We start from the raw sequence: 22,054 nt of genomic DNA on the forward strand, positions 1-22,054 counted from the left end.
AGATGAAGAAAATCTCCGAGATAATCCACAGGGGGCCAAGCTGGGATAGATCCTGTCCCCAGCTCTCCAAGGATGGCACAAGCTGATCCAGCAGGCCTGACCACAACTCAGGATCTCTGCTGCTGGTGGCAGTACCCCACCAGCATGGAATTGCTGCTGAATGCAGCCGTCAGAATTTCGACTCTTTTCCACCTCCATGATTAAATTAACAACCCATGCGTTTGTTACAAAGTGTTATTTATTAGAATATTACATTGCACTTAAAAAATAAGGGAGGTCTGACCCTGTCATCTTGACCTACATGAAGGATGCAGGGCCAGACCCACAATAAATATAAATACTATGTACAGTTTATCTAAAATAAATATATAATTTAAAATGAAAAATATCTTGTTAAATAGCTGTTACCCTCTCCCCCCCCCCTCCTGCGGCGAAGGAAGCCCCGAGCCCGGTCTCCTCCCTTTCACAGCTTGTTCCTCGGCACACACTGCAGCGGACGGAGAGCCCCTGTGCCTCCGGCCAGCACCGCTCCCGAGCCCGCTCCGTCCCGGAGATGGCCACGGAGCTGCCGCCGTGCCGCCCGGGCAGCCCCGCCGGTGCCGTCCTGGTGCTCCGGCGAGCCGCAGCCCCGTGCCGCTGGCGCCGCGGTCTCGCCTCTTCCAGGAGGTAGAAGTGCATTAGTGCCGACTCCTGCAAGAGAGAGGCGGGAGAGCTTACACCGCGATCCCGGGCCGCTCTGCCACAGAGCACTCCCTGCCCGGGGGAACAGAGGTGCCGAGCTCCCAGCCCGCCGGGAGAACCCTCCTGCCCACCCAAACCCCGGAGCCGCTCGCCGCCCCTCGGGGCTGGACCCGGGAGGATGGGAGCCGAGGGACTGCACCGTGCTTCCCTTCCGGGGACCACGGCACTTTTGCCGCAGGACACATGCATTACCCCAGTAACCCCCAGGGTAAAGGGGACAGTGACGAAAGCCTTGTGACTTGGAAAGCCAAGTCTCCTTCCTGAAAATTCAGCTCCTATGAACAGCTAAAATTCCCACCCCCAACACTGTGATGAACATGACAGAAATTCTCCGAAGGCATTACTTCATCCTCACAAAGAACAATGACTTTTCTTTTCTTTTTTTTTTTTTTCAAGAAGAGAAGTAGCTGTAATAAGTATGACCACATCTAACGTCAGGATTTAGATCAGATCAGAGGAAGTTTGACAGATTTTCAGCACCCAGCCCTGCAGACACCCCTGGGGCAGAGCACACACCCCAACCCAGCCAGAGGAACATGGTAGCAAGATCCCCCCATGCCAAGAAGATAGGCACTGCTCTGGTGCAAGTAATAAGCAGAGTGGGAATGAAAAGGAAAGGGGTTTTTTACACATGTATATAAATAGAGGCAATATCTAAGGAGGGGAAGTGACTCAGAGGGTCAGAGAGGGAGCAAAATGAGCAAGGGGAAAAAAAAAACTAAACAAAACAGAAACAGCGTCCCTACTATCAAACATCACCAAAGCCTGGAACACCAGCATGGAGCAGGGACTTGGGGTTAAAAAAGAAGGACATAGGAATGATAGGGGTGCCAGGGGACTGTGATTTCAGCAGGAAGGGGAGAAAAGAAGACTGGAGCCCTACAGGGCAGCCCAGACTCTCAGCCAGGTGCTTCTCCAGACTCAGACTGCCTTCAGCTCCTGCCGAGCTCTGGCACAGGATCCACAGAGCAGACCCAGCCAGCACAAACAGCAGAGCCCCCGGATGTCCACCAGCCCCACTGCTGCCCCGTGCCCAGCCAGGGGCTCACCTCGCCAGCACCTGGCATCCTCAGTGATTCACAGTGATGCCCAGCTTGATTTTCTCTTCGTTTTCTACATCGTAGCCACCCCTCTTGTGACACCTGCGAGGCCAAGCAAAGGGATGCTCAGGGCACGGAGAAGCCCCTGCCACCCTCCTCTTGCTCATGATCTCCCCAGGGATGCAGATCTGAGAGCTCAGCCCCATCCCACTCACCTGAGCATCAGCAGGGCTGCGATGATGAGGAGACACAGGGAGGATAGGACCACGGCAACAACGGCCAGGGCTGTGGTGTGGTCGTACGCACTGGGCGGGTGCTCCACGGGCAGCAGGAGGCCGTGGCAGCGCTCTCCATGATAGCCTGGCTGGCATCTGGGCAAGAAGGAAACGTGTAAAGATCAGTGAGCAGGGACAGGAGGTCTTTATCTCCCCCACACCCCATGGGAAGGCGATGTCTCTGTGCTCAGCCTTAACCAGCACTCTGCCTGATCCCCTCCGTCCCCACACCCCTGAGCTGGGAGGTCTGATGTCACCGTCAACTCTATTGTACTGGTAAATTAAGCTTCTCCTGCACCTAGTGAAGACTCCTAGAAAGGTTGAGCTCTCCCCCAGTAGAAGGCGCTGAAGTCTGTGCTCTTCCCAGTCACTCCCAGGCAGACACAGGTTGCCCAGACAACCTCTGGAAATGGGAAGGGAGCAGTGAGGCAGCTGGCCCAGCATTTCCCATGAAGCAGGATGTCCCTGCACACCCTGGCAGCTCAGAGGTGTCCCATCCCTGGAGACTTGGGAGGTTGCTCATGTAACAGAAATAACGCTCCACACAGGCTGGGAGGCTTCCAGTCCTCCCTGAGCCACACTGCACTGATGCAACCAGATAAATATATCCCTCTATATCCAGCACCACTGATCCTCCAGCTCATCTCCAGCCCAGCCCTGCTCCTGGGCTCACAATGCCACATGCCAGCATCACCTCCCAGGCACAGCAGCAAGGCTGGGAACATGGCAAAGGTGCAGGACCCAGTCCAGCAGCATCCTCATTCCACCCTGTGCCCCAGGAAGCAACACTCCAGGAGACCTTGTGACAGAGGCACAGCCAACCACCAAGAGAAGCCACAACGGAGTGACACCAGTCAACACAAGTTCTCTTTATCAGAGGACACTGGGGCAGTTGGCCACAGTTGGAACTCCGGTGGTTCTGAGAGATGCCACCCAGGGATGGACCACCATGCTGAAGAGATACAGCCAGCCCCCCAATCCCTGCTGCTTGCCTGTGTCCCACGTTCTCTCCCAGCCCCAGGGATCTGGGCAGGGGACACCTGGCTGTCCCAGTCCTAGGCCAGGATGCTGCAACCCACATTGTGCTGGGTCACCAATCCAAACTGAGCCTGCACAGATGTCCCCTCACTGGCAGTCCTGAGTCCCCCGTGCAAGGGCCCCACTTCATGACAGCTTCAACAGGGAGAAACTAGGGAGTTAGAGGAGCTCTGTGGAGCTTGATCCCTGCAGATTGCAGATCCTGTGGGCACCATAAGCCAGGGAGCTATTATCTTCCCTGGGCTCAAGGCTGGGTGGCTCAGAGGATTGATAGTGAAGAACAAAGCCTCTTACATATCTGCCAGCTCAAGTCCTGCCCACGTCAGCGGGGATCAAATATGCACCCCAGGGTGTTTCCTGCAGCAACAGTGCTGTATCCAGGTGCCCCAGCAGTAGGCAAACACTTTCTCCTCCACCTGCCTCATCTAGTCCCTACTTGCTCTGCACCCCAGGGAGGTGGGCAAGGAGAGGTTCTGTCTGTCAGCCCTGTCTTTCATCAGGCCAAGGGGCAGCTCAGGCATGGCTTTGGCAGCCTGTCCCCAAAGGTGCTACCTCCACTCTGCTTTGCGGGTAGCAGGGTAGAGATGCTCCTCCCACACACACTGATGTGCCCTGACAGATGCAGGAACCCCAAGATCTCAGAGTGGGGAATTTACAGTGACAGGGTCAGGATGAGGTTTCCCTGCAGAAGCACTCAGCTGCCAGACCCCAGCCCTACACACCATTCTGCAGTCCCGAGTACAGCCAGAGCTCACCGTGCCGGCAGGGAACCCCGGCCCTAAGGCCATGACAGGTTTTGGGGGAGGGGTGGACACTTCTCAAGAAGTACAAGGAAGAGGCCAAGTCAGAGTTGTCCCTGCACGCGAACATGCACTAAAAATATCTTTGCTTTTCCTCTGCCCGGCCTGGAGAATTGAAAGAACCATGACTAAGGCTCCCTCCGCCCAGGCACACGCCAGCAACTCACATGCAGGAGGGAGCCCCCAGGTCTCGGATGTACTTGCACTCGCCGTGAATACAGAAATCCTTGTACTTCCGCAGGCACGGGTCTCTCTTCTTCCCCAGGCCTTTGCCTTTTCTTCTTTTATTGCCGTTCCCTTTTTTCTTGGGAGTAACGAGGCCTTGAGGCTTTGACAGGAAGGCAACTGAAAAACAATTTGGAAGGAGAGAACAGCAGTCAGATCAGCTCCACGTGCCAACCAAAGGGAAGGCAAAGCCACATCCCAGGGCTGCCACAACTGCTCAGCCCTGGCCCCCACAGCCCTTTGTGCTGCGAGCTGCCCCCGAGCCCGGGGTGGAGGGGCATTTTTTTTTCAGCTCTTCACAAATATCATGGCCTTTCCAATTCATAAGAACAATTCTCAAGGAAAGAAAGGAGTAGGGCAGGGGGAACAGAGCTTCATACATCTCAAATGCTGCTATTATATGCACCAGTTTCCACTGAATACAGAACATTGCTAATTGCCCCTTTATCTGGCCTTTATTTCCCTGACAAGCACAGGCTTTTCTAAGACCCTATTCATGGCTCTGATGGACTCTCCTTCCCGTGGGCACAAGGATGCCTTACTCACCCCAGGGCAGGATTAAAAGAGCAAGCCTGCCTTAAGTTTTGGTTTTGCAGAGTCAAAGAGACGGTGAGGGCACCGTTCCCATGAATTACAACAGTGTGTTTTAACTGTGGTGCAGTGACCAGCGGCTTTTGGTGCCAGGCCAGAACCCTGCTTGGTTGGTGGAAATTGGAGCACCAAGCTCCTCACCCAACACACAGCCCGACACGAGCAACGGTACTGGAATGGTATTTTAAGGTGTGCAGATGCCAAAAAGATCCGCTCCCAGCTTGATCTCTCTAGGCGCTGAGGTGTTGGGGAGCACTCACTGCTCCAAGTGGGATTTTTTGCTCCCCCTGAGCTATGGTGCTCAGTAACCCCGGCGAACCAAGCCCTGGGCTGCTCGGGAAGGAGAGCGCAGCAGAGGCCAACCTGGCAAGTTGTAACCTGCCCAGTTCCCTCTCAACCACTTCCTGACGGAACCAGCGCCTCTCGTGCTGGTACACACCGCCTGCACACCTAGCAGACTTATTTCGAAATCCTCCACGCTGCGCCTGGAGAAAACCGATACTCCAGGAAACTCTGCGGCTTGGAGAAACCCCTGGATGAGGCTGACAGCAGAGGCTGCTCCGTCCCCTGCCCTGAGGCTTATCTCCCAGCCGCAGCCAGCCGACACACACTGCTGCGTTTCCCGAGGGCTGAGTCCCCCCGGTGCGAGTGGCTCAGCCCGGTTTTGCCAGCTTTTTGTCACAGTCTGCTGGCACAGCCAGAAAGCAAAGAAAAACACGGAAAAAAAATGGGAGGGTGAGCTGTACGGAGCAGAGCACGCTCCTGCTGCCAGGTACTGCGCTCGGCACGCCACGTGTGCGGGGCACAGGTACATGTCACCCCTCAGCCCGCGATGGGCCCTCATCCAACCCCCATGAGAGACGCCGGGACACTCTCTGGTGCCAGCCCGGGGCAAGGTGCCCGGCGTGGGTGCTCGGGAGCCCCAGAGAGGGGCAGTGCCCCCACCGCCCCCGCGGCGGGGCCGCCGGCTGACGAGCCCTGCCGCGGAATGAGGAGCAGCCGCGCGTGGGCGGCCGTGACTCACGGCGGTCCCCGCGACACGGCCACCGCCGGGAGGGCAGCGCGGGTCCCCGGACACGCCAGCCCCGCCACGAGGGGATCTGCCTCCTCCCGGCCAGGCAGCTGTGGCCCCGGACCCCCTGGAAGCCGCCCTGCAGGGGACTGGAGGAACACGGACAGCCCCCGGCAGGAACGCCACTACTCCGTGCTGGTGCCCCACGGGCTACTTCCACTCGTGTCTGCTGCCGCCAGGCTCGGTACCTGGGGGCTGCTCCCACCCGCCACTGCAAGTGCCTCCGAAGCGGAGCCGGAGCTGCTGCCGGGCCACCCGCGGGACTGAGCCGAGCTCAGCCCGGCACTTTCACGACTTCTCCCGCTACAACTGCCCCCAACCCAGCCCGTCCCGCGACCCCGGCCCCACCCTGGGACCCCTTATCCCGTCCATACCTCTCGGCAGCTCGCTGAAGTCGTCCCCGGAGGCCGCTCCACCGCCCTCCTTCTCTGGGCTGCCGCCGAGCAGCGGGGCCGTGGCCGGGACCGGCACCCCGCCGCCGCCGCCGCCGCCGCCCTTGTTCAGCACCTCGTTGTGCAGCTCGTCCCGGCGCAGCCCGCCCGCCGCCGCCGAGCACACTGCGGAGAGAGCGGTCAGGAGTGGGGGCTGACACTGCCCTGCCCGGGACCCCCCACGAGGGACAGGGGCCGATCTTCCCTCCTGCCCACACCCGGCTCCAGGACCACGCTTCCCGCGCCCAGGACCGGCCATACCCGCCTCGCCCGAGACTCTTCCCCCCCACGCGTTCGGGACCCCGCCAGTGGAGCGCGGCGCTGGGATGCGCTGCCCGCACCCGGGACCCTCCCCGCGGGAGCCCGTACCTGCCGCCAGCAGCGCTTGGATCAGCACCGCCCGCCCGTCCATGACCCGCGGGCACACACGTCCAGCCCCTGCCGTGCTCCGCTCGGTGCCGCGGCGATGCCCGCTCTCCGGCACGGCGGCCCCGCGGCGGGTAGAAAGCTGCGGGCGGCGGGGCGGGGCGGGGCGGGGAGGGGCTGAGCGGCCGCCCCGCCCCCGGGAAGGGCTTCCCCGCCGCCCCCGGGGGCGTCTCGCCGGCCGGGACCGGGACCGGGACCACGGCCAGGGACCCTGGCCCTGGCTCGGTGGGCTCTCCTCGCTCAGGAGGCGGGCCAGGGACCCCCAGAGCCATCGCCGCGCCGGTGTCGCTCCGCGCTGCGGGCTGGGCAGTGAGAGGCCGGGGGGGAAAGGGTCTCTGTAGGGAGCAGAGGGCAGGAGACGGCCAGGGGAAAGTGCGGCCCCAGTCAGGGGGAGAAGAGGGGGATCCCCATGGTCCCCGTGGCCCCAGGCCCCGCCTGGCAGGTGCCCGAGGTGGCCCGAGGGTGCTGGGGGAGCGAGTGCACTTCACGAGAGGAGCATCAGGTGAGAGACAGGACCTCAGGAGTCAGGGCTGCGTCTCTTCCTGGCCCTGGGGATGGGATGACCCTCAGAAAGGGGACGGACTGCCACCCATGTGCCACCGCGCCAGCGGTGGGTCAGGGCGGTGGTGGCAATCTGAGATGGCAGCAGAGACCCTTCCTGTCCCCAAGGCTCCCTTTGTAGCCCAAGTGGTTGAGTCACAGCCTCATCTCATAACACCCCCCCAGCCACCCACTGTCCCTGTCTCTGTCCCAACCTGTTGTGTTTGGGCACGGCCAGAGCTCCCCCATCCCCTTCACCATGCTGGCAACCGTGTGCTGTGTTTGGCCCCATCCTCAGCACAGGTGACAGCGCAAAAAATGTCACTGACGTCAGGGCCGGGCGAGTGCAGGGTCCTGCCGCAGCTCTCCTTTGGGCCAGCAGAGGCCCCTGGCTGTTTCCTCGAGGTCCCGAGCCCCCAGCCCATGCCTGGTTTGGGCTCAGCTAGGCAAAAGCAAATATTCCTGCCATTGTTGTTGCCGTCTCCAAGGAATACCACCGGATCTGGCACCCCCCCGCTCACACCCTCCTTCTTGCTCAGACTTGACTTTTGCAATTGTTTGCTGGATGTTTTTCCTTCCGCCTCCTCCGGCCATCAGGAGCCCCAAAGCCTTTGGCAGTGGAGCGAGGTGGTGGCACGGGCGAGGGGCTGTGTCCCTGGCCAGTCCTGCACACGGGCTCCTGGGGATGGGGGATTCCATGTTGGGATGGAATTTTTTGCCCTTGCCAGCCCCCCACCCCGTCCCCAAGGCCGGGCTGGGCGTGTGCGGGCAGTGTGTGCGGGCAGCATTTGCCAGCTGCCCTGGCACCTGGCGAGAGGGAGGTACCAGCTCACGTCAGCTGCCAGGGAGGCTGCTGGCACAGAGAATTGGCAGCAGGCAAGGGGGAGGGGGGGGGGGGGGGGGCTGTGTGCAGGCTGCTGATCCTGCCGGCCTCTGCTTCCTGCCTCCGCCTCCTGCTACCTCTTCCCCTCTGCCTCCCACAGCCTCCCATGACCCCTGCCCACCTCCTGCAGCCCCTCACAGCCTCCCTGCCTGTGCCTGCTGCCGGTCATGCCCCATCTCATGCTGCTGAGGTGGCCCCCACAGGAGGAGGAGGTGAACCCCGGGAAGGTTTGGGTGCCTCAGGGCATCCCTGATGCTCCTTATCGATGGGTCGTTCTGCCAGGGATCCCCACCCCAGCTAAGAGCACCCCTCTACATCCCGTGGTACCTGCGGGTATTGCAGAGCAAACAGCCTGGACACTCTGGGCCAGACCCTCGGCCTCAGTTACTGCGAGGCTGGTACCAGGACCTCAGGAACCCACACTCCCAGCCGCACTTCCCCAAAACGTGATTCTGCCGTGGTGGCGCCTGGCCCTGCTCCAGCTGCTCCTGGGGCTGGATCGTGTCGGGTCCAGCGGGCTCCGGTACAGGCGGCCCGTGCTGGAGCCGAGGTGTTTGCGGTCCCGCCGCCGTGTTTGCAGTGCACACAGCCCGCGGTTTGTTTGCGGGGGGCCGAGCGGCCAAGCGCGGTGGCGGTGGTGGTGGCGGTGGGCATGGCATGGGCACAGCGAGCACCGTGGCTGCTCTCTGCTGGCAGCGCTGTGCTGGCCCTGCCGTGTCCCTGTCCCCGCAGGGTGCTGCGGCTGTGCCCACCTCCTTCCCCCTCCATCCGAGCACCGGCTGCAGCTCACACAGAAGCCCTCTGAACACCGGCACAGCCCTGAAGCCCTCCCAGCCCTCACTGTCAGCCCTGCCACTGTCAGCCTCTCATTTCCCCACTCTGGATTTGCTCAGCGATGCCACATCCTTCCCTAGAGCATGTCCCCATATCCGTTTTCCCAGGAGGAGCTGCCATGGGCCGTGTCACCCCTCCTGCCATGGGCATAGCACCCTCGCACAGGCGCTGATGTTGCTGCCAGCTCTCCAGGCCCTGCCACCCCCTCACCAAGGCCTTGCAGGGTGCAGACAGGGCTGGGGACACACTGGTGTCCCCATGAACATCCCTGTCCACACAGGTCACCCGCAGGAGGCAGGTGGTCCCCTGGTCCCGGGCCCAGGAGGGCAGCTGGACGTGGCAGGACACAACCATGCTGGGACCTGAGGGGCTGACCCTGCTGTTTTGAGATGGCTGTTTTGGGCTTGGCTCCTGTGTATTGGTTTGTGGCCAGTTTAAACCAGTTCCCAGCTGTTATAAGGTGGGGGATGAGTGGGATCCCGTGAGTGCTGGAGGGGAGCTCACGCCTGTGACTGCCGGTGCCGGTGGCCATGCAATCCCACGTGCCTGGCGCGGGTGGCACGGCTCTCCGGGCAGCAGACAACTGCTCACAGCCCAGACTAGAGTGCAGCAGCCCTGGAGCTCCCTCACAGGCTTTCAGCTGCAGCATCTTCCCCTCCGGCACGGCCACAGCGGCCCGGCGAGCTGGTGCTGCCCTGCAGTGGGAGGAGAGGGGGGATGTCACCTGCCCGCTGCTCTTCATCCAGCTCAACCAGCTCCTCAGCACCCCGGCGGGGCTGGAGTGGAGGGAGATGGCCAGGTAGGCACACCTGCGAGAGCCAAGCTGCTGGGCCACGCTTTGGGAGCCCAGGGCATGTCCCGAGGCTGGCGGTGCCTCAGCCCCAAGGCAGGGCTCTGCCCCGTCAGTGCCCACGCTGAGCTGACTTAATTTCATGGGAGAGGGCAGGATGTCGGGCAGGCCAGGCACAGCGCCCTTTCTCCTGCTCCTCTCCGCTGCCTCTCCAAGGCTCCAGCTGCGCCGGGACTGGGATACCCCCGTGCCCCATAGCACCTCTCCACCCCTCGGTAGGGACATGGGGACATGGGCCACAGGGGTCTGGGGCCCAGCAATGGGTCCTCCCCCGGGATCGCAGTGTCTGCGGGGACAGAAGCCGCCGGGCTGTGGCTCTCCCCGGCAGCCAGCCCCGCTGTCCCCGCACGGCTGCCCCTCGGCAGGAGCCCGCAGTGCCGGGGCACGCTCTGCCCGTGCAGCACGACCAGCGCCCCGCGGCTGCGCGCCCACCCACGGGGACAAAGGGAAGCTCTGTCTGTGCCCGGGGTTAAAATATTTGGCATGGCCCGAGCGTGGAAACAGCTCAAGACACTTCTGTTCTGACTCCAGCAAGCGCCGTTAATGGCAGGGCCACCCCCAGCCCCAGCACAGCTGCGGGAATGGACGGGCTGGGAGCAGCCCTGCAGAAAATGACGGGGGGGTGCTGGTGGGTGACAGATGGGACATCAGCCAGCACTGTGCACACACAGCACAGAAAGTCGGGAGTATCCTGGGCTGCACCATGGGCAGCAGGGTGAGGAGGGGGTGCTCCCTCTGTTCTGCTTTGTGTGAGACTGCCCTGGGGCACCACATCCAGCTCCTGTTGAAGCACATCCAAAGGAAACCAGGGAAATGATTCAAAGGCTGGAGCAGCTCTGTTGGGACAGCTCTGCTATGGAGACAGGATGAGAGAGGTGGGGTGTTGCTCAGCCTGGAGAAGACAAGGCTTGGGGGAGACCTTCGAGCCTCTTCCAGTGCCTAAAGGGGCTCCAAGAGAGATGGAGAGGGACTTTGGACAAGGGACTGAAGTGACAGCACAATCAGGAATGGCTTCCCACTGCCAGAGATCAGTATTCGATGGGATATTGGGAAGAAACTGTTCCCTGTGAGGGTGATGAGGCACAGGTTGCCCAGAGAAGATGTGGCAGCCCCATCCCTGGAAATGTCCAAGGCCAGGTTGGACGGGACTTGGAGCGACCTGGGATAGTGGAAGGTGTCCCTGCCCATGGTGGAAGGATTGGAATGAGATGATCTCCACAGTCCTTTCAAACTTGAACCATCCTGTCACCTCACTACAGTTGGAATTCCCCTGATCAGATCTCAGAGAGGTGTGGGTCTGCAGGAATGGGGGCATGACCGCTTCGTCTGCCCAGCTGCCCCTACACTGTGAATCAAGTGCAGACCCCTCCCTGCCTGTGCCAGCCCCATGCTAAGCTCAAAGATGGACCCAAGCTGCCACTGCCTGGCATGGGGCACAGGGCCTACCCTGCCACTGACCCCACACATCTCCCTGGGCAGGTGGATAAAGTTCGAGGAGAAGGTGGAGGATGGCGGGGAGCGCTGGAGCGCACCCCATGTCCCAGCTCTGCCCCTGCACAGCCTGTTCCAGCTGAGGATGTGCCTGCAGAAGGGGACGATGCTCCTGGATCTGGACGCCACCAGTTTCAAGGAAATAATCGGTACATGGGTCATCACCTGGGATGGGCTGGCCACCAGAGAGGGACAGGCCACCAGGAGGTGCCTGTAGAACAGCACTGATGAATGACAGCTGGGTACCTGGGGGGGGCTGTCTGCTACTCCAGCTAAGGGGTTTTTCCTGGGCAGCTCCCCAATGGGCAGCGAACCAGGGGGACTCAGAGCTGTCCCTGTCCCTGATACAGACAAAGCGCTTTCCGGGCAGCCTGAGGAAGGAGAGCTGCAGCCTGCACTGAGGGAGCGCCTGGGAGCCCTCCTGCTCCTCCAGCCACAGCACCAGCCCACAAAATCCCTGCTGCAGCTCCTTGCTGAGCTTGATGTCTCTCCCTGCCAAGGTAGGAAACCTGGCTGACCCACCAGGCATCCTCCCACCGCCTCCAGCCCGGGGCAGTACTCAGGATGGCTTGCCCATGGGTTTTGCTGTTTCCGCTCTTTCTTTGCAGGGAAAGCCAAAGGCAGGTCTGAGCCCAGGACCCAGCTCTCCAAAACACCTCTCAAGGAGCAGGTATGGCAGCATGGAGCTGGGCTGGGACTGCATCCTGAATGCCCAGCCACGGCATCCTGAGTACTCATCTGCTGCATCCCTTTCCTTTCAGCTGAGAAACAGATTTAAGAAGAAGGTTCCGCCGGGGGCCGAGGCAGCCCACGTTGCTGTTGGGGAAGTTGAATTCCTGGAAAAGCCCTTTGCAGCCTTCATTCGCCTCAGGCGTGGGGCGTCCCTTGGCTCACTGGCTGAGGTTTCTCTCCCAAGCAGGTAACTGAGCATGGCCAGTGTGCCCTCCCCTGCTCCAGTGTCCCCATTTCCTCCCACACCAGCCAAGGCTTTGCTCATCCAAAGCAAAGGGAATGACACCCAGTGCCACAGGCAGTCCCAGAATCCTGTCTCACTGCTTCCCCTCCTGCTTTTCCCAGCTTCTTAGGAGCACCCCAGAATGGGCTGAGTGTAGAGCATCTGTTGGGCAGCCCGGAAGGGACATCCCCTGGGTCATTCCCACCGGGCTCTGCATTCCCTGTCCTTAGCCGGTTCTGGATGCTCTCCACTGACTGCCGGGAGCGTGGGGCCTGCCGGCGGGGGGAGGATGCAGGTTTTTAGGAGACTCTTGCCCTCCCGCGGTGCTCCTGAGTGGTGGGACGGAGTGGGGGGAGAGAAGCAGGGCAGGAGGTCCCCATGGTTTCCCCGTGGCTGAGGAATGCATCCTTTTAAGGCCGTGAGGGGAAACGGGCAGCGTGCCTTCAGCTGAGGACTTCCTTAGGAAGAGCGCGGAGGAAGCAGGCGGGGATCAGGAGGGACATTGCCACCTCCTGGTCACTCTGCCCAGAGCACCCGTCCCCAGGAGCTGGGAGGAGCGGGACAGACATCCACCCACCTGCAGCTCTCTCCTCCGCGGGAGTTGGGTGACAAGGCCCCGTCAATGCCCATGGGTGCCGAGGGTTTCATGATAACCCCTCGCCCTGGGTTTTCCTCCCCCAGACTGGAGGGCAGAGAAACCTTGTCCCTACCCATCCCTTCGCCCAGGGTGCCATCCCTTTCACTGGCCACGCCAGGCTGTTCCACAGGTGCAGTCACTGCCTCAGGGCTGTCTCTCATCCAGATCCATCTCTAGGGTCTTAAGATTTTCCCATCTCCTCGGTGCAGACGCCTGGGTGAAAGCAATCCCGTGTGGCATCTGTCACCTCTCGTCCCTTTGGAGCAGGCTCCAGAGGCCTCCAGCACCTGGGGCTTCCGTCAAGTCCCACTTGTACAGCCAGAGGAGTTTCCTTGAGCCCTCTCCGGGGATTTGCTCAGGGTGCAGTCACTGGAACTGCTTGACAAACTCAGGCTTTCAGGACTGGAACCATTCCTAACTTTGGAAAGGTGTGGAGAACTCAGTTAAACATTTGTGTGGATTGTTCCTCTGGAGATTTTGCACCATCCTCTCAAGTGTGGGATATTTACCATGTTTTATCGAGGGCTCTGAGCTCTCTTTCCAGTTTCCTCCCCTGTCCCCAGAGTCCTGTCAAACCTGCTGCCCATGCTGCTGGCAAGCTTTCCTTCCCTAACACACCAGCATCCTGCCTGCGAGCAACATTCCCAGGAAAATGATGCCACAGACACCTCCAGCTGAGGATTTCTCCTCCTCTGTCCCAAAGACCTGTTCCCCCACACCTCCCAGCCTGGGTTTCTGCAGACCCTTGTGGTCCAACCCTTGTGGTCCTGGTGTCCCACGGTCTCTGTGAGGATGTCATGCAGTGGCAGCAGACACTCCAGACACCAGTCTTATCTTCTGCCCCCAACCCCAGTTTTAGGGTGGCAGAATCCCCCAGGCCTGCCCAGCCACCATCCCCAGCATCCCCACATTCCCACGGTCTCCCCTCAGAGAAACATTCCCTGGAGGGGAGAGGGCTGCTCTGGAGATGTGCTGTCTTGCCACAGGTTCCTCTTCATCCTGCTGGGCCCCCCCAAAGTGAAAGCCTACCACGAGGTTGGCAGGGCCATGGCCATCCTGCTGGCAGATGAGGTGAGGCTGGGGCAGCACCCATGGATGGGATGGCCTGGAACGGGGACACCAGGACTCCTCTCCTCTGGATGGGGCAAGCTGGTGGCCTCCCTTGCCCAGGATAAAAAACCAAAAGCTTGGGTGGGTTTGCAGGGTGTAGGGCACCTGCTGCCCTGAAGTGGGTGGGTTTGTTTCCTGGTGATGGCTGCAGGCTGGGAGGAAAGTTTCAAGTGGATGAATGCAGGGACGTGGTGGCTAAACCACGGCATCTCCCCACAGCTCTTCCAAAGGGTTGCCCGGCAGGCTGAGCACCGAGAAGACCTCATCACAGGGATGGAGGCATTCCTGGATGAGCTGATTGTGCTTCCTCCTGGGAAATGGGACCCCAGTACCCGAATTCCTCCACCAAGCCATCTGCCATCTCCATGCAGGAGGTGGGCTGGAGGGAGGGCACCCCAACCCCTGCCAGCCCCTCTGCAGGGTCCTGCAGGGATACCTCTGTCTGTGGCTCTGGAACTTCCATCTCCATCTGGGATGAAGTTGCCCAGGAGCCAAGCCCCTCCACTGGCCCCTGCTCTGGTCCCTCCTGCTGTTGGTCTTGCTGTCCCACTCAGCAGTGGATGGCAAATCCCCTTCAAAGGGAGCTGATGGGATCACTGGGATTCAGCACTCAGATGTGAAACTCAACCTCTGAGCAGGACACTCTAGGCTCTGCCCAACTCCTCCATAAAACCAGTCCTGCAAGGGCTGGCTCCAGAGCTTGCCAGAGGAAATCATGGTTGAGCTGGAAGAAACTTTCGAAGATCATCATCTGCTATGTCTCCTCCTCTTCCTGATCTTTCTCCTCTCCATTATCAGGGGATACACAAGCCCTGTTTGCACCCCTGTCCTCTCTCCATTCTCCTTTTCCTCTCCTAGTGTCCCCTAAATGCAGCTGGGTCCTGAGGGTCCCAACCTGAAGCCTGTTGTCTCAGGCTCTGCTCTGCCACAGGACCGCTGTGGACTCACTGGACCAGCAGCCACACGGTAATGGGGACATGACAGCAGCTGGGGACAGAGCCAGCCCAGGGCACCCACGCTCTGGGGAGGAGCTGGAGAGGACAGGCAGGTCAGTGTCTGGAAGGGCAGTGGGAGGTGCAGCCGGGTGCTGGATTTGGGGCAGGTCACTGGTTCTCATGAGGCCACCATCTCCAAGCCCCTCTGAGCTATCCAGGGGAGGGGACAATCCTTTGCTGTGCAGCTCTCTGTGGGGTCTGCCCTGAGACTTCCCTCCTCCTCCCCCAGGCTTTTTGGTGGGCTGCTGCGAGACATCCGGAGGAAGGCACCGTGGTATGGCAGCGACTTCTCTGACGCCCTGCACCCTCAGTGCCTCTCAGCAGTGCTCTACATCTACCTGGCAACGGTCACCAATGCCATCACCTTCGGGGGCATGCTGGGGGATGCAACCGCCAACATGCAGGTCAGTGTGGCCGTTGGGTACCAGCCCCACTCCGCATGGCAGCCCTACTCAGCCCAGCACAGAGGGCCCCTGGGTGCTCACCTCCTACCAGCACTCCCAGGACATCCTGAGCGTTGCCTGAATTCTGCCTCCTTCCCCCGTGGCCCCCAGCACTGACCGAGTATTCTTCTGTGCTGCTGGGGAGACAGGCCCACAGCCTTCCTCCCTGCCACCTGGCACCCCTTCCCTGCATTTCAGGGCGTGCTGGAGAGTTTCCTGGGCACAGCCTTTGCTGGCTTCTTCTTCTGCCTCTTCTCGGGCCAACCCCTGACCATCCTGAGCAGCACCGGCCCCGTGCTCGTCTTTGAGCGCCTCCTCTTCTCCTTCAGCCAGTGAGTTCCCTGCCAGGGACGGATCCTCAGCCCACTGTCCCCCCGCTGGAGCGTGGGTCACCATCACTCCAGGCAGGCGTCACTGGCAAGACTTTGAGTGCCCCTTTCCCCCAGGGATCACGGCCTGGACTACCTGGAGCTGCGCCTGTGGATTGGGCTCTGGGTGGCCTTTTTCGGTGTGGTGCTGGTGGCCACCGAGGCCAGTCACCTGGTGCGGTACTTCACCCGCTTCACCGAGGAAGGCTTCTGCGCCCTCATCAGCCTGATATTCATCTACGACTCCCTGAAGAAGATGCTGAGCCTGGCAGATGCCTTCCCCATCAACTGGCACTACCGGCTGGACAACGTCACCTCCTACAGCTGCACCTGCAACTTGTCCAGCCCTGGTGAGCCCAAGCAGCCGTGGGTGGGTGGATGGGGAGCAGGAAGCTGCTGCCCCAGGATCCCACTGGGAACGTGTTTCCTCACTGGATGGGGGAAGGCACTGGAGGACGAGGCTGTTTAATCCCATCCTCACCTGCCTGTCCATATTGCAGTGTCCTCCACTTCTCTCCGTACAGTCTGTCAATCTATTCCTGCCCCCTGGAATTGCCCAGGAACCAGGCAGGGCAGTACAGGGAGCAAGGAGAGCATTGGCCCATCTCCTATGCCTCCAGGATGGGGGATGTCAGGGGCTGGAGAGGGGCACCTGGATGGGTTTGCTCTGCTATTTCTAGCCCAGTCTGTAAATCAGGATCTGTTTTCTGGGGTTTGAAGACATGACCCCGGAAATGATTTGACCCACACTGACCCTGGAAATGGGATCTGCACCATGTGCCAAGAAGCATCAGTGCTGGCCAGGCTGGGATCAATGCCTCTGAGTGTCTGGTGCTTTAGCCAAGCCCTTCACAGGGAACATCCCCTCCTTGGTGCTCCCTGGGCATCAGCCAGAGGCGAGGCCTCAGAGGTCCCATGGGCCCCATCCAGCACCCTGAGCCCTCAGGAAGAACTTGAGGACCCAGCCTGACAGCAGCATCATCCCAGTCATCCTGGTGAAACCAGCACCAATCTGACCCCTGTCTCACTTTGCAGGTCACAGCTCTGCAGGGAACGACACGTCGCTGCCCTCACCCCTGGCCACCCAGCAGGTACAGCCCCTGCTCCCAGGCAGGCAGGTGAGGTGCTGGGGTGGGCTCAAGATGTCCGTGTGTGACCCCTCCTCACTGCCCACCTTGTCCCTGCAGCCTCCTGCCACCCCCGCAGGGCTGAGCAGGACCCAGTGCTTGGATCGAGGTGGGCATCTCCTGGGGACCAGCTGTCAGTATGTGCCCGACGTCACCCTCATCTCCTTCCTGCTCTTCGGGGGCACCTCCCTCTTCTGCATCGCACTCAGACGCTTCAGGAGCAGCCGCTACTTCCCTGTGGCGGTGAGCATCCTTCAGCCACCACAGTGACATGGTCACCTGTCCCACTGGTGTGGGGGTGGCTCTGGCTGCTGCACCCCAGGGTGCTCCTGGAGCAGCGCCCATCCCTGCCAGCCTGGGGCAAGCCCTCTCCATCTGCAGGTGCGGAAGCTGGTGAGCGACTTTGCCGTCATCCTGGCCATCCTCATCTCCTGCGCTGTCGATGCTGTCCTGGGCCTGGAGACCCCCAAGCTCCTTGTCCCCAGCGAGCTGAAGGTGCCAGCAGGGTGGGCACAGCACTGTCGGGGTGGGGGTCTGTGCCCATCATGGGAGCCATGCCCCTGTGCTGGCACTGTCCTTCTCACCACTGGCTCCAGCCCTGCAGGGATGTGTGCTGCACCCCAGCAAATGAGAAAGGGTTCAGCACAGATGATCCCATGCCCTGTAAATAACCTGGGTCAGTCCTGGACTGTACAGATCACAGTGGAGCAAGAGCCACAAGCTCAGCTCTGGGCTTAGAATTCTTGTCCTGGGTGTGGAGTGGGACTGGCAGTCCCCCAGAGTAGCCAGTGCTCACCGCCACCTCCTCGGGCTCACCTTCATCGCTGCCCAGTGCCACCTCTTCCACCTGCTGTCACAGGCACATGCCCAGCTCCTGGCTTGTGGTGTCCAAGAACAACAGCCTGTTCTGCCACAGCCAGGAAGTCCCTGTGGGGGGCCGGTGGGTCACTGTGCCCAGCAGCATCCCCAGGATGAGTGAGGATGCTCTCCCACTCCCAAGGTGGGGCATCCCTGGGTGCCTGTAGGGCTCCAGCCTGGACACCTGGGGCTGGTCCCTGGGCTGGTGCCATCACCCAGCTGTGCCACACACCCTACAGTTGGGTGGCAGCTGCCATAACCCTTCTGTTTTCCACAGCCCACAAACCCAGCACGGGGCTGGATCGTTTTCCCCTTCGGAGCCAACCCATGGTGGGTCTGCCTGGTGTCTGCGGTGCCCGCTGTCCTTGTCACCATCCTCATTTTCATGGACCAGCAGATCACAGCTGTCATTCTCAATCGCAGGGAATACAAGCTGCAGGTGAGCAGGGGACAGGGAACAGGCAGCACCAGCCAGTGGGGAGGATCCAGGTCCTGGCTGGGCCCCATGGAAGCCTCCAGGGGGGAGCAGAACCCCAAACTAGCCAGGAAAGTGAGAACATGCCGTCAACCCTGGTGCCTTTTCCCCCGCAGAAAGGAGCAGGCTTCCATCTGGACCTCCTCTGCGTCTCCCTCCTGATGGCCATCACCTCTGTCATCGGCCTCCCCTGGTATGTCTCAGCCACTGTCATCTCCCTGGCCCACATGGACAGCCTGAGGAAGGAGAGTGCAACCTCAGCCCCCGGCGAGCACCCCAAGTTCCTGGGCATCAGGTAAACAAGACCAGGCCCCACCTTGGCTGTGGAGCCAGCCAGGGGACAGGGACATGCCCATGCTGTCCATCTCACCTGGCTTTGGGGATCTGCCCACAGCTGACCCCTTTCCCTGCGGCCATCAAAACTGCAAAGAGCAGAGACCCTGGGGGCCAGGGTAGGGTGGTGGGTTGCCGAGGGACCCCAGGCAGCTGTGACACCTGTGCTGCCACCCACAGGGAGCAGAGGCTGACCGGCCTGGCTGTCTTCATCCTGATGGGAGCCTCTGTCTTCATGGCCCCCGTGCTCAAGGTAGGAAGCCTGGCTGGGGTGGCCTCTTTCCCACGGCAGGGGGTGGCCATATCCAGCAAGGCTGGAGGTTCCTCACCCTGACCCGTGGAGGCAGCACAGGCAGGGGGGAGCCGTGCGCTGTGTGGGTATGGACTGCACCAAGGGTTTGTCTCCAGGGCCACGGGAGGGCTGGCACACAAGGCACTGTGGTCCCGTGTCACCTGTCCATCCTCCCCACGTGTATTGGGATCCTTGTGCTCCCCAAACACACCCCGCCACGACCTCTCCACACTGCCATGTGGATGACCTGGCTGCTGTTGGCTTTCACCTGCTGCCACTGCCATGCTAGGAAAAACCCCTCCAGTGGCCCTGGATTACCTGTGGGCAGACAGGAAGTCTCTTTTCCTTGACCTCTTTCCTCGTCTCTGAGCCTGGTCTCATATAGCCTCTGATATGGGGCCCTCCCAGCATCCTCCAAAGTGGATTTGATGGAAGAACTGTTAGATGGATCAGGAATTGGTCGGATGGTCACGTCCATAGATTTGCAGTCAGTAGCCCGGTGTCCAAATGGAAACTAGTAACAAGTGGTGTCTTTCAAGTGTTCCCACTGGACAAACATTATTTAATATCTTCATCCAAGACACAGACAGCAGGATGGAGCACACTTGCAGATAGCACCCAGCTGAGGTGCAGTGACACAGTGACACACCTGGCGGATGAGATACCATCCAAAGGCACCATGGAGGAGGTCATGGGTTCATGTGAACCTCAAGCGGTTCAATAAGGCCAGGCTGGGTTGTTTGGAGTAAAGGAGGCAAAGGCTGTGGACACATGTGCAGGCTTTTACCTGAGAGGACACTGAGCAGGCAGGGGCCCCCAGGGAGCAGCCCTGCTGATCGCCCACCCCACTGTCTTGCAGCACATCCCGATGCCGGTGCTCTATGGGGTGTTCCTGCACATGGGGGCCACGGCGCTGAACAGCATCCAGGTGAGGGAGGGCTGCTGGTGCTGGTGGGGAGGAGGGGGTTTGCTCAGCAGCAGCTGCCACTGTCCAGCAGAGCCTGGATTTTAGCTCTCTGCGGTGAACAGCCTGGCACGGAGCTATCTCCCACCAGGCCCAGGACAAGGAGGGAGAGAGGGACCTTTCTAGGGCAAAGGAAAGGGAAAAGGAAGGCTCTGGGATGCTGAGAAGCAGGATAAACTTGTGCACTGATAGATTAAGTGGTTTCGGAGAAGTGGGACCAGTGGATAACACAGACTTGCTCCCAAAGCCACAGGGATTTCCTCACCTGGGAGCTGCAGGCAGAGCTGGGACATGACAATCCTTTGGTTCTGGTATTGCTGCTCGTGTGCCAGTTCTGTTCTTCTCCCGAGAAACCAAGGGAGCAGAAAAAAAATCCCTATTCCAGAATTATCTACACCACTTTTCCCTCTAAATAGTACAGTTTCCTTGCAATTACCCTGCTCTAGATGACAGGCTGGGAAACTCCCACCCTCCCTCCGCTTGGGAAACCCAGAGTTGTGCTCTGGAGGAGGCTGCAGCAGTTCCCTGTGAAGTGAGGGGGACCACGGGGTGTTATCCCTCAACTAACCCTATTAGGGCAGCTAGAGTACTTTCTAGAGGTCTGCCTGGAAAGTGCTCCCCTGGCCTGGGGTGACGGTGGCACCAGGACCCCTGGTCTTACAGACAAACTCACTGGCCCAGGCATCAGCTGGGGCTCAGCACAGAGGGCAGGAGGTGCTGAAGCGCAGAAATGGTGGTGAAACCGCGCTCTGCTGGCCCTGGTCTTAACAGGCAGGTGGGTGAGAGCCGGGCAGGTGTGACCCCTCTGCCATCCTCTCGCTACAGCTCACGGACCGTGTGCGGCTGCTCCTGATGCCAGCCAAGCACCAGCCAGACCTTGTCTACCTCCGCCACGTGCCCCTGCGCCGCGTGCACCTTTTCACCATCATCCAGCTGCTCTGCCTGGCCCTGCTCTGGGTTCTCAAGTCCACCGCGGCCGCTATTATTTTCCCAGTGATGGTATGACACCCCTTGAATGGGCGGCACTGCTTTGGTGCTGGGCTGGGCGCTGCCCACCCCGGCCCCGAGCATCGCCGGGCCCGGCATAAACCTTCGGGAGGGGACGCGAGCGCTGGCAGATGGTGCGTGGGGGTGCTTTGCCACCAGCCTTCACCCCCAGGCCCGGGGCCGTGGGTCTGTCACCAGAGGCTGAGTGTCACTGGCGGGCAAGTATGGTCCCCTAGGGCCAGGAGGGGTGACAGGGCACCACCATGACATCTCCCGGGGTGACGGAGGGGTGTGACAGAGAGATGCCGCCTGTCCCCCGGGCCCAGCCATGCTGACCCGTGCCTGGCCCGGCCGCAGCTGCTGGCGCTGGTGGGGATCCGGAAGGGGCTGGAGCGCATCTTCTCCCCGCACGACCTGAGCTGGCTGGACGGGCCCCTGCCCGGGCCGGGGGCGGCGGGGACACACCCCCGGGAGCGGCCGGAGCTGGGCAGCAGAGCCGAGGAGGTCGGTGCTGTCCTGGAGCCCCGCTCGGTCACGGCCGCCCCGGGGCCCAGCCGCTGGCGCGGGGGCGCCCGGGGTGGGCGAGGTGCCAGCTCCGAAACCTCTGCTCTCTCCACAGTGCGAGCCGATGCACCGCCCGGGACCGCAGATCAACCTCTCCGTGAACTAGGCCGGGGCGGGGCCGGGGCGGGCCCGGGGCCGTGCGGGGCCATCGCCCGGGCCGGGGGTCGCAGGACCCGAGACCCCCCGGGCCACGTGGCCGCGCGGTGACGTCACCATAGGCGTGGCCAATGGGGAGGCGAGCCAGGGCGCCCAGCCTATGGCGGCCCGCACCCGGGAGGGGGCGGGGCCATACAGGAGGCGTGCTCTTAGTTTTGATTGGCAGCTCCGCGACCCAATCACCGCTCGGGACAGGCGGGCGTGTGACGGTATCTCGCGCTGACGGAGTCCTTCAGAGGGGTTCGAAGGGGAGGCGGGCCCAGGACATTCAGGAGCCAATCGAAAGGCGCCAGACGCCGTGCGTTGTGAGCGATGTGTCATTCGACCAATCACAACCGTGATTCCTGGATGCGCTTTGAGCGACAGCTCGCTTGCCCCATCAGCGCCCGCAGCTCGGCCGAGGCATGTGATTGATGTCCCAGAACACCAATCACAGCTCGGAAAGTTCAGGAAGCGAGGCCGGGCGAGCGGGGCGGGGCGGCGCACTCTTACCGCCTCGGCGTGCGCTCTCAGGGCAGCATGCTGGGAGCGCGTGACGCGACCCTGAGTGGCA

The 22,054-nt window shown here is 61.1% G+C and overlaps 2 protein-coding genes across 2 annotated transcripts; one reads left to right on the plus strand and one right to left on the minus strand.

Moving 5' to 3' along the window:
• Nucleotides 1–220: 220 nt before the first annotated feature.
• On the minus strand, nucleotides 221–6,700 carry HBEGF (heparin binding EGF like growth factor). Its single transcript, XM_066197599.1, has 6 exons — nucleotides 6,583–6,700; nucleotides 6,157–6,339; nucleotides 4,062–4,239; nucleotides 1,997–2,152; nucleotides 1,791–1,883; nucleotides 221–690 (listed from the first exon to the last, which is right to left on the minus strand). The coding sequence occupies exons 1-5, from the start codon at nucleotides 6,623–6,625 to the stop codon at nucleotides 1,811–1,813; spliced, it is 633 nt and encodes a 210-aa protein (XP_066053696.1). The 5' UTR covers nucleotides 6,626–6,700; the 3' UTR covers nucleotides 221–690; nucleotides 1,791–1,810.
• Nucleotides 6,701–9,426: 2,726 nt separating this feature from the next.
• SLC4A9 (solute carrier family 4 member 9) lies at nucleotides 9,427–21,451 on the plus strand. Its single transcript, XM_066197577.1, has 21 exons — nucleotides 9,427–9,695; nucleotides 11,226–11,386; nucleotides 11,588–11,737; nucleotides 11,846–11,907; nucleotides 11,999–12,156; nucleotides 13,816–13,900; nucleotides 14,159–14,313; nucleotides 14,871–14,987; nucleotides 15,164–15,338; nucleotides 15,576–15,709; nucleotides 15,824–16,095; nucleotides 16,781–16,836; nucleotides 16,933–17,115; nucleotides 17,254–17,367; nucleotides 18,008–18,169; nucleotides 18,322–18,500; nucleotides 18,719–18,791; nucleotides 19,690–19,758; nucleotides 20,620–20,793; nucleotides 21,139–21,285; nucleotides 21,401–21,451. Exons 1-21 carry the CDS (start codon nucleotides 9,427–9,429, stop codon nucleotides 21,449–21,451), a joined length of 2,946 nt encoding a protein of 981 aa, XP_066053674.1.
• The last annotated feature ends 603 nt before the right edge of the window (nucleotides 21,452–22,054 follow it).

The sequence above is a fragment of the Chamaea fasciata genome, unplaced genomic scaffold (genome assembly GCF_029207755.1).
Source record: "Chamaea fasciata isolate MVZ Bird 193981 ecotype frontalis unplaced genomic scaffold, bChaFas1.0.hap1 SCAF_15, whole genome shotgun sequence".
Taxonomy (NCBI): Eukaryota; Metazoa; Chordata; class Aves; order Passeriformes; family Sylviidae; genus Chamaea; species Chamaea fasciata.

Bases quoted from the DNA above. Each gene is read 5' to 3' on its own strand.
- HBEGF (XM_066197599.1), bottom strand. From the start codon at position 6,625: ATGGACGGGCGGGCGGTGCTGATCCAAGCGCTGCTGGCGGCAG. The intron at 6,340-6,582 runs GTACGGGCTCCC...CTCTCTCCGCAG, and splicing joins CCAAGCGCTGCTGGCGGCAG to TGTGCTCGGCGGCGGCGGGC. The intron at 2,153-4,061 runs GTGAGTTGCTGG...CTTCTTGCCCAG, and splicing joins CTGGGGGCTCCCTCCTGCAT to ATGCCAGCCAGGCTATCATG.
- SLC4A9 (XM_066197577.1), top strand. From the start codon at position 9,427: ATGCAATCCCACGTGCCTGGCGCGGGTGGCACGGCTCTCCGGGCAGCA. The intron at 13,901-14,158 runs GTGAGGCTGGGG...ATCTCCCCACAG, and splicing joins CCATCCTGCTGGCAGATGAG to CTCTTCCAAAGGGTTGCCCG. The intron at 20,794-21,138 runs GTATGACACCCC...GCCCGGCCGCAG, and splicing joins CTATTATTTTCCCAGTGATG to CTGCTGGCGCTGGTGGGGAT.